Source organism: Lycium barbarum, chromosome 5, assembly GCF_019175385.1.
Source record: "Lycium barbarum isolate Lr01 chromosome 5, ASM1917538v2, whole genome shotgun sequence".
Taxonomy (NCBI): Eukaryota; Viridiplantae; Streptophyta; class Magnoliopsida; order Solanales; family Solanaceae; genus Lycium; species Lycium barbarum.
The window spans coordinates 80,846,375-80,862,008 of record NC_083341.1 but is presented as its reverse complement, the minus strand read 5'-3'; the positions used below and the strand labels follow the sequence as shown (position 1 = coordinate 80,862,008).

Genomic DNA, 15,634 nt, shown 5'->3' with positions numbered 1-15,634 from the left:
GGCAAGTTGTATTGAACTATATATGGTTTAGTACTTTTTGTTAAATGTATCCTTTCATTTGAACTATTGTAATTTCATGTCTCAACTGTTCGTCTGGCTAGGCAATTCAATGCCCCTTTAATGTAATTAAGTTCTATTGCTCTTTTATATATTGATGCATTGAAAAATCTAATTTTTATTTATGACCTTTCCCAAGTAAGGGTGAGAGAAGGGTGAGAGAATTAAGCATTGTGAGGCGTGAAACAATCACGTACTAAACGAAACTACATTCACTTTCCATAATTGACAAAAGGTTGTTCGTGCACATGGTCTGATTATCGCAGCCTATCAATTCGTTCCACAAGTGTAACATTTTTTCTTACTTTTTTTTTGGGCTCATTTCTCGAACTATGAGCCTCGAATGTTGCAGATATAACCTCGAACGTTTGCAGATTGTTACAACATATAACGATCTGCAACATTCGAGGTTCATAGTTTAGAAAATGCAACTCACATAGAAAGCATAGTAAGTTCCAAGAAAGCCAAATCAAAGTGAGTTTGGCATAGATATTAAACTTTGACAACTCTCATATATGCTTCAATAAGAAGAGAACTTGACAAACATACATTCATTGGGAACACACCCCTACTACTAGAATACATTTCAAGGATACAAAGACTACTGTGAAGATTCTTGGTTGGACTAAAGCCCCTTTATGTATCAAACACAACAGCTATCACATATTTTGTTACTAATAATAGGAGAGAAAAGGACATAAATGGTCTCTTAACTATGAGAGTAGGTTCAAAATAGTCCCTTAACTATGCATTTAACGGTTTTGGTCCTTTAAGTTTGCCATAAGTTAAAAAAAATGGTCCCTCAACTATGAGGGTTGGTTAAAAATAGTCCCTTAAGTATGCACTTAACAGTTTTGGTCTTTTAAGTTCGCCAAATGTTAACACTTTTAGTCTCCGACAAAATATTCATCGAACTCTGTTTGTTAGATTTGACGAGAACTATGAAAAAATTAGCGAGAACTCACATTTGGGTGTACACATTACTAAAGAAAAGGCCAAATACCTCAGGATAAAACCGACGGACATCAGTCGGTTATAGGAAAAAACAGAGGAAAAACCTACAGACTTGATAATGTCAGAAAATAGTGTCTCGGAACACAAAGACCGACGGACTCTGTCGATTAAAACCGAGGTAGTCTATCAGCTAAGTAAAATACACCAGACCTTAGAAATAAATTAGAAATAGCATAAACTACAAAAATTATCACTACTAAAAACAAGCGAAAAAAACGATGGACGGAAACCGATGGATAAAATCGAGGGACACTATTTTTTAATTTTTTTTTAGCTTTTATTATTTTTTATGAAAACCAACGAACGTCCGTCGATTATTTTCAAGGAAAATGCGCAGAAACTATTTTTTTTTTTAAAGAATCACTATGATGGAAGATTTTTTTGTCGGGTTTTCAGTAAAAATGAGTCTAGTGTATTTTACTTAGCCGATGGAGTCCGTCGGTCTTTGTGTTCCGAGACACTATTTTCTGACATTATCAAGTCTGTAGGTTTTTCCTCTGTTTTTTCCTATAACCGACTGATGTCCGTCGGTTTTATCCTGAGGTATTTGGCCTTTTCTTTAGTAATGCGTACACCCAAATGTGAGTTCTCGCTAATTTTTTCATAGTTCTCGTCAAATCTAACAAACAGAGTTCGATGAATATTTTGTCGAAGACTAAACGTGTTAACATTTGACGAACTTAAAGGACCAAAACTGTTAAGTGCATACTTAAGGGACTATTTTTAACCAACCCTCATAGTTGAGGGACCATTTTTGTTAACTTGTAGCAAACTTAAAGGACCAAAACCGTTAAGTGCATAGTTGAGGGACTATTTTGAACCTACTCTCATAGTTAAGGGACCATTTATGTCCTTTTCTCAATAATAGGATGTGGAAATGCCAAATTTAGTAGATTCAGACTAATGGAGACTGGAAGAGCTTGGCAAAGGGGAATCGCTAGGCCTTCCTGATATAATAATCTGGCATATCCCTGGCTAATTTCCTTAATGAGTAGTTGAAGTTCTTCCATAATGACACATACAGAGGAAAATATGAAACTGCAAAGATGGTCACAGGTAGGAATGCCATGGAAGATAAAGCAATTTTTATCCACCTTTCCTTATAGTGAATCATTAAGATTATAGTCGACGCGAATGCTAACATCATCATCGACACAGAAAGAATCAAGAGGGTAAACCCCAGAATTAACTTCTCAGAAAGCGACCGCATGAATTCATGCATCAGAAATGAAGAGGTAAGAATTGAGAGAAAGGTGATCATTGAGGTCAAAGCAAAGGTAATGGAGAGCACATCTCCAATGGTGAAAATCACGAAGAATGGATGGTCCATGAGGAACCAATGCTTTGATTTGGACCACCTGGAATAGTATAGGCTGCTGCAAAAGCCACTGTTGCAATGAGCACATCAACTATTGTACAGTTCTCCGTAGTGCGTTTAAGCCAGTCTTTTGCTTCTGAACGAAGTGTAGCATTTGCTTTAGTGAATAACTCTTCTGCCGTCTTTCCATCTTTGTTAATAATTTCGAAAAAATCATCTGAGTAGACGTTTTTCACACGCTGCAGGGACAGTAAAACTACTAAGTCATCTACCATGCTAAGACATAACTAAAGAAATAGAAGTGTAAGAATAAGGTAGTTCATGCTATTCAATATGATATTAGCACAAACAGAATGTCCAGGGTGTCAGTCTCAGTATCACCTCTGATTAGTGATAAAGAAATGAATCTTAAGCCTAACTCGACCCCAAAGCTAGATCGTGAAGGGACCATTTCTCAAGACCATATAAATAGACCAAAGTCCCTTATCCCACAATTGTGGAACTCTCACACCCCGGACGCTCAGGACTGGATATCTGGAGTGTGTACAATATAAGACGGGAGGCCCAACATCGGAAACAATGTGATAAAAAAATAGATTTTTGGCCTAACTCAACCCACAAGCTAGCTCATGAGGTGAGGATTGCCAAAGACCATATAAAGAGATCAATTTCTCCTCATCCCACCGATGTGGGACTCAAGAATTAGAAGATTTAGCCCATGCAAAAAAGAATCTACTCCACATGAAAGGCATAAAGAAAGTTAAATAAAAAGAAGTGTACTCTGTGGCAAATTAAGTTTTCAAATGAGATTATACACACTTTAAGATGCTAATAAACTTAAATTAAATGACTTAAAAATCCTTGACATTTGACATCATTTTGAAAGGGGAATCAAGTATTAAGTTTACCTCAAATAAGAGCAAATTCTCTTGCAACAGATGAGCAGGGCTTCTCATATCTGCAATTTCGGGGTCCTCTTTTATACCAACCATGTGCAATATGGAATTTCCCTTATGAGTGATTTTTCTCTTGAGTCTCCTCATTGGCATATCCATTTTCTCAACTATGTCAAAGATTTGCATCTGGTGTTACTTGATCGCGACGTGCAAAATGTTACGACCTTGACTGTCAATATATTCCACTGCTTGAGGATATGTTTTCAATATCTCCTCCACAATTTCCATGCAACCTGATTTGGTTGCTAAGATCAATGGTGACTCAGCCACTTTTGTAACAGCTTGTCCTTCTTGTGCAACACCACGTTGATCCTCTTTTTCTTGGCCTTTTGAAACATCTGGCATTAGTCTATATTTGTGATATCGAGGTTCGACCTTATTTAATGCAGACTCTGAATGCTCCCAAGAAGTATCATTTGCTATCAAGAACTTTGCAAGTTCAAGAACTGATTCATGTCTCTGCTTTTGCTGACGCATAGACTCCACCATAGGCACTCTATAACGTTTTTGAGCTTCTGAAGTAAAAAGAAAAAAGAAAAAAGAAGAAAGGAAAAAAGAAGAAAGAAAAGATTTGATGAGTAATGTTGATAAGGTGCTTCTTGCAGACGTGAAATAGACCGAAAGAAGTAGCGTGTGTCAGTGAAATAATTGCTAGAGACAAATCTATGATCTCTAGCCAGTAGGTTTAAAATGAGCATGGTCTTATTACATGTAACGGTTTAAATTCTTTTTGTATATGTATATAAATGTTTTAGAAAAAAGCAATGGCGTATTTGAACCTGTCCTAGATCTGCCACTGGAGTGATGAATGCCTTGTTATTCCAGAAGAAACATAAAAGGCTATATTCTAAAGTTCTTAAATATATAGGGTATATGGAGTATTACCTTCCCTCTCTGTAGCCTTATGTTCAGTTGAAAGACCTAAGTAATTAACAATATTCTTAGAGCATGGAAGACACCTCTTCGTAGGAAAATGGCAGTATTAAAATATCACAAGTACCATAACAATGTAGTCAGGTAGAGTCTACTAATTAACCTAAATTCTTGTTAGATCGATTCAGATAATGAAACTGACAAAACTTAATCCCAAATATGGAAACAACTTACTGTTGAGTGCATCATTATATTCATTGATACAATCTAAGACAAAAAGTAGAACAAGCTATGATGTCTCGAAAAATTCAGCCACTAGGTGGAGTTCAAGTATTCCATCAGTACAAATCATCCCTAGCTGTGTAAATATTTAGATTATGCCAGTGTAGCAAGTAGAGTATCGTACGAGTGTAAATGGATCTCTTGATAAAACTATAATTCTCTCCACTTCCAAATGCTTGTCGGTTGCATGCAAGAAGTTGAAGAGCAGTCATTCCATCCGCATCTCGTTCATCGACCAAATAATCATACTTTTTAGCAATCAACAGGGCCAAATCTGTAAGATTAAAGTAACTCAGCATTTGACCACTAGCAAATTGAACCAAGCCTCAGTTAGGAAGAAAAAAAAGAAGCAAAATCGTAAAAGATATGCCAGCAGATAGCCTACTCCGCTTTTTAACAAGGTTAAGGCATGAACTACAATATAGAAGAAGCAACAAGTCCTAAAATGGAGAAACCAGTGGTAAAGTCAAGAATCGAAAAGGAGGATTCATTAAGGGTGTGTTCGGTATGGAGGAAAATGTGTTCTTGGAAAATAAGTTAATTTCTACTTATTTTCATGTTCGATTGGTTGGTAGAAAACATTTTTCGAAAAATACCACCCATGCCCCACTAACCCCACCCCATACCACACCAATCCCCACACTCACCCACCCCCACCCAACCACCATCCTCCAACCACTTCATCTTCACCCACTCTACCCCACACTACCACCCACCCCAACCCCACGCCACCGCTCTCCCCCACCCACCCACCCCTTTTCAAATTTTCTATTTCATATATTTTATTTAACTTTTACAAAAAATTAGATTTTTTTTCTCATCCACCCCACCACCACGGACCCCCACCCCCAACACCAAATTTAACCACACAAGCTTTCCATTTTTATAAATTTTTTATAAAATTAAATATGAAGTAGAAAATTCGAGAGGGGTAGGGGGGGAGGGGGGTAGAAAATCAAAAAAGAAATTTTTTTCAATTTTTTTTTTAAAAAAACAATTAGAGGGAGTGGTAGGGTGTGGGGTGTCGTAGAAAACAGAAAAAAAAATGAAAACTTTTAAAAAAAATATTTTGGAGGGGGAACCCGGTGTTTGGGGGGGGGGGGGGGGTTCCAACGGGATGGGGTGATGGTATAGAAACCCAAAAAAAAGGGGGTGGTAGCGCGCGCGCGAGGGGGGGGGGGGGTTGGGGTGTGGTGGAGGTGCGTGGGGTTGTGCTAGTTGTTAGGGGTTGGTGGCTGGGTGGTGTTAGGGTGGTTAGTGAAATGTCATTTGTGGACTTATTTTCCCTACTTTGATTAAGAAAGTCATTTTCTCCATTTTTAATAAACCTGTTTTACTAAAGAAAATGTTTTCCAAAAACTTTGACCAAACGAACATGAGAAAATTGAAAAATATTGTCCTTCATACCGAACACACCCTAAAATTCAAGAACTCCACATTTGGGATTCAAACCTGCTACCTAAAGCAATTTTTGTGGCGCCTTTGCTACTACAGTAAAAGTTATGTCAACGGAATTCAACAACTTATATTTCTAGAAAAAGGGTAATTAAACCCCTCTCGGACTATATAGCTCTGGCCTGCTTAGGACGATAAAATAGGTTTGAGGACCCATTGATCAAAGAAAAGGGAAGGTCCTGCGGGATTTTAAAACTTACCAAAGTGCTGAGAGCGCACAGCAGCATGAAGAATTGTTGCTCCACCACAATTATAATAACAAGCCTCTCTCTCATCATCATCAAAACGTTGATTCACTTATTCATCAAGAAAATCAAACATCACTGCTTTCCCATAACGAACAGCACGAAATAAAGCAGTCTCTCCACCCTTATTGCGCATACGAAGTAAATCAGGTGCTCTATCCAATATTACCTTTGCAGCTGAATCTAATCTGTCAAAAGTGGCTATGTCATGAAGAATGGTATTGTAGAAACTATACAATCTTGACTTGTTGCATTCATTCACCAAGAGAGAATATATATAGGATACAATCTTGAACCCTAGTGAAACAAGGAAACTAAGATCCTAGTGAAACAAGGAAACTAACTAATATATGGTAATTAGTGAAACAAGGAAACTAACTAATATATGGTAATTAGTGAAACAAGGAAACTAACTAATATATGGTAATTATCTCCCTACAAATATGCTACCAAATAATATCAAATAATATAAAGATATTATACCGCAATACCCCCCCCCCCCCCCTCAAGTTGGAGCATGGGAATCAAAAATGCCCAACTTGGAAAGCAAGAAGTCAAACTGAGTTTTGCCAAGAGCTTTGGTAAAAATGTCTGCCAATTGTGAAGATGTTGAAACGTGTGACGGAGAAATCAAACCTTCATTAATTGCATCACAAACAAAGTGACAATCTACCTCAATGTGCTTTGTTCGTTCATGGAAAACCGGATTTTTTGCGATGTGCAAAGCGGACTGACTATCACAAAACAATTTGATCGCCTTGGGATGTTGTATACCTAAACTCAACAACAGACCTCTCAGCCACTTCAACTCACAAGTGACCGCAGCCATGGACCTATATTCAGCCTCTGCAGAAGATCTAGAAACTGTGTGCTGCTTCTTTGTCTTCCAAGAGATGGGAGATTGACCTAGAAATACTAGCCAACCTGTCAACGAACGACGAGTAAGCGGACAAGCCGCCCAATCAGAATCACACCATCCCTGCAAAGTCAACTCACTGTCGGCACGTAACAAAATACCCTGTCCTGGTGTGCCTTTCAAATAACGGACCACTCGTAAGGCCGCTTCCCAATGTTCAATCCGGGTTCTTGCATGAATTGAGACAAAATATGAACAGAATATGCCAAGTCCGGTCGAGTGACCCCCAAATAAATCAAACGCCTGACTAATCTACGGTAGACCTCCGGATCCGACAACAAATCTCTATTTGCAAGGCCAAGTTTATGATTTTGCTCAATAGGGAACCCACTTGGCTTTACACCTAACAATCCTGCTTCAGAGATAATATCAAGAGTATACTTGCGTTGACACAAAAACAACCCTGATGAACTACGAGCTACTTCAATACCCAAAAAATATTTGAGAGACCCAAGGTCTTTCATTTTGAAACAATCACTCAAATAGGCTTTGAAAGTTGCAAGTGCAGCGGAATCATTCCCAGAAATAATAAGATCATCAACATAAACCAAGATATTAATCTGAATATTCCCTCTAGTATATGTAAAAAGAGAATAATCAGAATAATATTGAAGGAAACCGTACCCTTTCAAAGCAGTTACCAATTTTGCAAACTAACATCTAGGGGCCTGTTTCAACCCATACAGCGATTTGCGCAAACGACACACCAACGTAGGATCTGGACTTTCAAACCCGGGAGGGAGCTTCATATACTCCTCCTCATCAAGGTCACCATGTAAAAAGGCATTATGAACATCCATTTGGTGAAGTTCCCAATTTTTGGATGCTGCAATGGCTAGGAAGGCTCGAACAGTAGTCATCTTGGCGACCGGAGCAAAAGTTTCATTGTAGTCAATCCCCGCTTGTTGATGATTTCCCAACACAACCAAGCGCGATTTGAGCTGTTCCACATCTCCATTTGACAAAAACTTGGTCTTGTACACCCACTGATTACCAAGTGCTTTCTTACCCGGAGGAAGATGTTCCAAAGTCCATGTACCATTGTCTTCCAATGCACGTATCTCTTCTTTCATTGAATGTCTCCAACCTTCGTGTTTCATGGCTTCTTTGAAGGTCTTAGGATCCTTACCCGAAATAATAGCTGCAAGAAACTTACGATAATTTACAGAAAAATTGTCACAATTAATATAGTATGCCAAAGGATAGGGAGTACCTGAGGATTGATTGGTAACAGGAGTTGTAGGGGACGGACTATTAGCAAAAACTGAGTGTGTCACATAATCACGAAGCACAACAGAGGGAAATTTCTCCCGAAAACCACGCCCCAAGCCACTTTTCATATTCGTGACTGGGGTATGGTGTTGCTGCCCCCCCCCCCCCCTCGCTGCCAGCGGGCGCTGGGTTCCCAGCGGGCTGTGCAGTGGTTGTTGGTAGCCGCTCAGCCTCGCTGCCAGCTGGCGCTGGGTTCCCAGCGGGCTGGACAGTGGCCGCTGGCTGCAGCTCGGCCTGGCTGCCAGCAGGCGCTTATTGGGCAGTGGTTTGCGGCTGCTGCTCGGCAGCCTCCGAACTATCAACTTCGCCCCCTAATTCATCCCCGTACACCATAAAATCACGATCAATTTTAGCACCCTCATCAAAAAAACTAGACGAAATATTAACATCTTCCGGACAAGCAAAAGGAAACACATCCTCCACAAACTTTACATCACGAGAGACAAAAAATTCCTTTGTATCAAGATCAAACAACCGCCACCCCTTCTTACCAAATGGATATCCCACAAACAAACACTTTCTGCTCCGACTAGCAAATTTGTCACCCTGAGTTTTTTGATTACGAGCAAAGCACAAACACCCAAAAGTACGAATAGCATCAAAAGAAGGAGGTTTATTGAATAAAATTTCAAAAGGTGTTTTATTTTCCAATTTGGGTGTGGGGGTACGATTTATGAGATGATATGCAGCGAGAACACATTCACCCCAGAAAAAAATAGGCAAATTGGCCTGAAATCTGAGAGCCCTCGAACATTCAACACATGTTTATGCTTCCTCTCTACCCTCCCATTCTGTTGCGGAGTACCCACACAAGAGGTTTGAAAGAAAATACCAGTGGCGGAAAAATAATCGATCAAACAATTAAATTCTGTACCATTATCACTTTGTACAACTTTAATTGTTTGATTAAATTGTCGATCAACCATAGCAACAAAAGCCATAAACATCGGAAACACTTCTGTTTTATCAACCAACAAGTAAATCCAAACAGCTCGGGAAAAAGCATCAACAATTGTTAAAAAATAACGAGCTCCACATGACGAAACATGGCGATATGGGCCCCACAAATCACAATGTATTTTCTCAAATATTCTAGATGCATTATTATCACTTAAAGGAAATTTGTCTCTAGGATGCTTAGCACGTAAACACACTTCACAATCCTTTGCTAAACTACTCTTATCACTACTGACATGAGGAAGCAACTTAACTACTCTCTCGGAAGGATGCCACAATTCCAATGCGGACGTTGCCACGACAGTAGACACATGTTGCACCACGTCCGGTTTGCTAAAATAGTATAGTCCGTCCCCCCTAACTCCCGTTCCAATCAGCTCCTTCAGTGGGTCATGCATAGCACACATATAAGAATTAAAAGAGACAATAGTATGTAAATTATCAGTAAGTTGGGGGACGGAGAGTAAGTTGCAACGTAAATAAGGCACATAAAGGACATGATGTAAGGTGATTTTATCTGACAGTCGAACAGAACCTTCCAAAGAAGCAAGCACCTTTTCACCATTAGGCAAACCAATAGGACAATCAACAGTATGGACATCAAACAACCAAGATTTCTCACCGGTAACATGATGAGTAGCACCAGTGTCAATAATCCAAGAAAAAACATCAAACTTACCATTCAAGAGATTTTCGGGAATTGTAGCATTACCAAAAAATCCCGTAATAGCCTTCCACTGTTCGGAAGTAAAGTGCTGACCGACGGCAGCGTTATTTGATGCGCTCTTGAAACGAGTAGGCGTGATATAGTCCCCGGGTCGGTCTTGAGGACCGAGAAAACAGGGAGAATTAGACTCAATTTTGGGTGGTGGTGGAGGAGGTACAGCGTCACCGGCCATGGAAATTTACGATGAAGAGAAGAAAAAAAACATGTGGCCTGATACCATGTAGAAACTATACAATCTTGACTTGTTTCATTCATTCACCAAGAGAGAATATATATAGGATACAATCTTGAACCCTAGTGAAACAAAGAAACTAAGATCCTAGTGAAACAAGGAAACTAACTAATATATGGTAATTAGTGAAACAAGAAAACTAACTAATATATGGTAATTATCTCCCTACAAATATGCTACCAAATAATATCAAATAATATAAAAATATTATACCGCAATAGGTATCCCCCAAATCATTGCGATGCTTTAGTCCATCTAAAGGAAACTCAGGAAATCGTGTTTCCAACTCTTTAAGTAAACAGAGAACCAAATCTTTTTGTTTGGAGTAGGCAGCCACATGGAGAACTGTGTCATCGTGCACGGTTAATATATGCAATGGCCCCTCTTGGAGTTTTGACAGAGTTGTATAACTTCATTTGGTTCTTGCTTCATTAATGCACAGTAAAGCTTCTTATTGATGTTATGCTTTCTTTTATCTTCAGTTGAAATTTCCATTATAGAGTAACAGCTAGAATGCTTGAAGAACAGAAGATGTATGATTTAGTCATCCAAATTTCCTAGGACATATCACATATATAATAGAGATCCTTCACAAAATGATGTATATTGATTGTGACAGAGAATTGGCATCCCAAAAAGTTTTTTGGTAGGGAGACCGGGTTCAACTTTTTTAGGACATTATGAATGGAATATATTCATGCAAATCAATCCATTACTCAATATATTGTTGAAGTGATACTAACTTGTGAAGAACCCCGGAGATGACTGCAATGACCAGAAACCTCACAGATGGGCCTAAATGACGAGCAAACGCTAAAATGCGATAGGGACCCTTGAGAGATCGTGGTGGCATCAGAGCCATATATGTCTTTGAAACGTCAATGCAAAGGAAAGCAAAAATTCAAAAAGGTTGAAGCTTTTCTAAGAAGGAAACACCAAATTTTACAGATAGATAAGCAAACAATCTTAAAAGTTTCGAAATACTAACGATTCTGAAGAAGGGATCGCATCAAACTTAAAACAATAAATTTCTATTAATTTTCACAAATTTGATCTTAGAGATGAAACCATGAGGCATCATTCAAAGAAATTGAATAGGGCTTAGGAAGGGTTTTGTAGATTAAACGAAACTCATTGCTTTCAGCTCGAATGACGTATACATATCCGAAAAAAAGTTAAAATGTATGCATATAATAATCACATTCATCCTGGTTCCACTAATTTTTAATCTTGAATTTGCCTCTGGATCAAGGGTCAGGGAACATGCTTTTTCAGCCATGAAGTAGGTTTGCATCCGCTATTGGTGCTAAGCCTTGGTGCCCTACACATACTACTAGAAAAAGTGTGAATTACATGAGGATGATACTAAAAAAAGCAGGTAATGTAGTTTACTGTGAATTTTCTTACCAAAAAAAAAAAATTCCTAAGTAAAAAACCTTCGTGGGTAATTACCTGCGGAATTTTAAATTACATACAACAACAACAACAACAACAGCCCAGTGAAATCCCACATCTTGGGGTCTGGGGAGGGTATAATGTACGCAGACCTTACTCCTACCAAGGTAGGATGGCTGTTTCCGAGAGACCCTCGGCTCAATAGAAACATAAAAAGGGGGTCAGATAAGGTTAAAAGATTTAAAACGATATTGCAATGGAATTTTAAATTACATAGGGATTTTAAATCTACAGGTAAGTTATTTGCAAATTTTCTTGCAAAAAAATTGGAAAAAAGATCGTGAACAAAGGAATCTTCTTGCGGATGTTGAACTGTTGTTGAACTGTTAATTTAGTGTACCACCATCTTCCTCTCAGTTAAAATGTCCTCTTATGATTACTGTATTTTTCCGAATTTCCAACACATCCAAATCAAATAAGTAGAAGCCAAATATTCAATCCTTGGAATCTACACCTTGATAGTTGGCATTATAATTTGACTTTGGGAAGATCTCACGGTTACTGCTCTCCCAAGTCCTCCTTATTCCTTATAAAAGCCAAATGTTTCTTGTTTCGGTCCGATGTGGTACCAAGAGAAATCACATGCCTTACAAAAACGCTCTTCCATCTACTAAATCAAATATATAAATAAGCATTTCTCTCTAATTCTTTTCGGGTTAATTGCATTAAACACTCCTATATTATGATTTAGTTTCGAATACAACTTATGTATTTTAAACACTTACACATCATAGACTACGAAAATCTTATGTTTTCACCGTGAGTTGTATCCGTAATTAAGTATATCAAAACAAATAAGTACTTTAGTTGAAAATCCTTATTTATTGATTAAAAAAATAACATTTTTAAGAATATGTATCTTTTGAAACTCTTAAATAAGAAATAAGCACTTTTTTTTTTAATAAGATGACTAGATTTTTACATATTTGGCAAAATATTTTATCGCTTGAAACTCTTAAATATAATGATGTTCTTCCTATTTTTCTAAAAATATTTAAACCTCTTATATAATAGAAATCGTACATGAATGATGCTTCATCTAACTAAGTAAATTTAAGATAACCTTACAACTTTGAATAAATATATAAACTAAAAACAAAATTATATTATAAAATACTATAAAGGGATAAAAATTATGAATAACTTACATGTTTAAAGTGCAAGAAAGTCATTGCTAATTGATGGTATATCTCTTAATAAGTAATTTGTGGTACTTACTTTTTATAATTATATTTTAATATACTTAGCAACCAATATACCTTATAGGAGGATTTAAGTGTAGGATTCAAATTAGTATAGGAGGTGCAAACATTTGATTTTTAAAAAATTATGTCTCACTTGAAATATTTACAAATAAATAGATTTATGTAATTTCCTATAATTAAATTAAATTATTTTCAATGCATGTAAATATAAAATAATACTATACAATTAGGATATATAGTGAATTTTTAAAGTTTTTCCGCTTAATACAAATCTATCTATTGAAGGATCCACATAAAATTTACAATCATATAAATGTAATTAAATATTTTATTTACTTAAAAATATAGTTAAATTATTCAATATAAACAATCTAGTACATTTCTAATGTTATTAGCTCAAGAATAATTAGATTTATGAAAAGTATTTTGTTATTGAATTACTAACTAGAAATATCATTATGTATGATTTACAATATTCAATCCAAAATAATATCAGATTCTTAACTTTTATCCGAGATAAAATTTTAACTACATTTAAATTTAAATAAATTGATAAATATACAAAATATTTCCATAAATAATTAAATTAATTAAATATGATGATCTTATTAATATTTTCTTAAAATTATTGCTTTCAATCACAATAACACAATTTCCAGGTAAATCCACAAACATGGAAATTCACGAAACAAATATTTCCTAACTATTAGTTTTGTCACTCTTTTTTTAAAATTAAATGAGGTAAAATAATGCAAATAATATATAAATCTTAATATAAATTAGTATGCAAAAAATCTCAAGTTACAAAATCCGCATATAAACCTCTAGGTAAACAAATTGCTAGGGAAATATCCCACAAAATTCCTAAATACGTCTCCATGTAATATAGATTTCATGTAAATTCTCATGAAATAAATACTGAGATAAATTCACAAGAATAAAATTCTCTAAATAATTCTCCAGATAATAAAAGCTCCAAGTAAATTTCTAGAAAAAATTCCCAGCTATAAACTCACAATATAAATCCCAGGTAAATTCCTAGGTAAATTTTCGGGGAATAAATTCCCGGCTAAATCCACATCTATAATATCCCCAAATAATTCCCTAGATATGCAAATCCCCCTATAAATTCCCAGGAATAAATCCCCAACTAAAATCGCAACACAAATATTCCCACGTAACAACACACTACAGCTTGATTCAGCTAGACTCGTTTATCAACATATTTGGTGCGATTTTGTCTCTAGATACCAACCAAACCACAACATCAGAACAAGACCAGGGGGATTTGAAGCGAGTGCAAGAAACTTTACCTGAAGTATAAAATCTGGCTTTCTCTGTAACACCCCGTACCTTTAACGTAAGCTTTGACCATGATCCAAGACTTAGAAAATCAGATGAAGAATGTGGGAATTGGAAATTTCCTCTTCAGCTGTAAGATGGTGGTTTACGCCCATGAACAGTGACCGTATTTCAGTTTATGGGCCGTAAATCAAATCGTAAACTGGTAGTTGAATGTCATATGGTTAAATACGGACCGTATTTCACAATACGGCCCGTATTTCAAATCGTAAACTGAAACCAAGGATTTCTGAGCATTCTGGAATTTGGCAATTTGATGTCAAATGGTGAAATACGGACCGTATTTCAAAATACGGCCCGTCTTTCAAATTGTATTTGGAATTTGGGAACACTTCCTTCATGAAAGTTGTAGAGCTTTGAAATACCTTTCCAACGGTATATTATGGGGGTCAAACGGACATCTGTGCAAAGAGTTATGACCATTTTATTAAAGAGACGCAGTGCAGTCCATATGTCAAAATACGGCCCGTATTTCAAAATACGGCCAGTATTTAACTGGGCCAAAAATCTATTTTTTCCAGAACAGTATATATTCATCCATATCAGTTCAAATCATTATTTTTCATTCCTTCAAGCCCTAGAACGACTTCCTACCCTCTTCCATCATCAAGAACACCAAGGTAAGCCTACTCTAATTATTCAAAATCAATTCTAATACCTATCCTTGTAATCTAAACAAGAAATCATCATTCCAAGACTAGGGTTTTCAAGAAAACCTATCTCAAGGTTCAAGAATTCAAGATTTTGGAAATCTTCTTCAAAGCTCAAGTCTTTAATTCAAGTTTTGGAGCAATTAAGGTATGTAGAACTTCCATCCACATGAGGAAATCTCTACGTTCTTCCCCATGCTCCATTTCTTGATATCCATGAAGTTCAAACCCTAGGGCATTAAACCTAACATATTGGTAGCCCGTATTTATGTACATGAATTTTGTATCTATATTCGTTATTGTATTCCTAATCTTCCATTACGATTATTAGGAACCCTAGCTTAATCCATGAATCATGAATTCTTCCTCATGTATTCTCATTATGTTTATATGAAACTTTATGATTTTATGTAGCAAGTTACAAGCATGTTTTCAAGTCAATTATATATATATAATTATGAACTATTGTTATTACTCATGAATCAAGAACATGTTTGCAAGACTATGACAAGTTATCTCATGAAACCATATTACAAGATATTTCATGAAACCACGTTTACAAGTTATTTCGTGAAATCATGATTACAAGTTATATACAAGTTATTTCACGAAAATCATGGGCTTCTTAGCCAACTATATTATGTTCATGTTTTGGGAA

General features: G+C 36.6%; 2 protein-coding genes across 2 annotated transcripts; both read right to left on the bottom strand.

Moving 5' to 3' along the window:
• Positions 1–1,937: 1,937 nt before the first annotated feature.
• LOC132642538 (uncharacterized) lies at positions 1,938–14,296 on the bottom strand. Its single transcript, XM_060359681.1, has 5 exons — positions 14,278–14,296; positions 4,625–4,774; positions 4,231–4,266; positions 3,298–3,860; positions 1,938–2,628 (listed from the first exon to the last, which is right to left on the bottom strand). The coding sequence occupies exons 2-4, from the start codon at positions 4,710–4,712 to the stop codon at positions 3,478–3,480; spliced, it is 507 nt and encodes a 168-aa protein (XP_060215664.1). The 5' UTR covers positions 4,713–4,774; positions 14,278–14,296; the 3' UTR covers positions 1,938–2,628; positions 3,298–3,477.
• LOC132639518 (uncharacterized) lies at positions 2,380–3,444 on the bottom strand. The gene is made up of 2 exons (XM_060355961.1): positions 3,298–3,444; positions 2,380–2,628 (listed from the first exon to the last, which is right to left on the bottom strand). The coding sequence occupies exons 1-2, from the start codon at positions 3,442–3,444 to the stop codon at positions 2,380–2,382; spliced, it is 396 nt and encodes a 131-aa protein (XP_060211944.1).
• Positions 14,297–15,634: the final 1,338 nt, after the last annotated feature.

Coding starts and splice junctions, on each gene's coding strand:
- LOC132639518 (XM_060355961.1), bottom strand. CDS start 3,444: ATGGATATGCCAATGAGGAGACTCAAGAGAAAAATCACTCATAAGGGA. Junction 2,629..3,297: donor AGAATTTGCTCTTATTTGAG/GTAAACTTAATA, acceptor CTGTCCCTGCAG/CGTGTGAAAAACGTCTACTC.
- LOC132642538 (XM_060359681.1), bottom strand. CDS start 4,712: ATGACTGCTCTTCAACTTCTTGCATGCAACCGACAAGCATTTGGAAGT. Junction 4,267..4,624: donor CAAGAGATCCATTTACACTC/GTACGATACTCT, acceptor TTAATTACTTAG/GTCTTTCAACTGAACATAAG. Junction 3,861..4,230: donor TAAGGCTACAGAGAGGGAAG/GTAATACTCCAT, acceptor TTTTTACTTCAG/AAGCTCAAAAACGTTATAGA.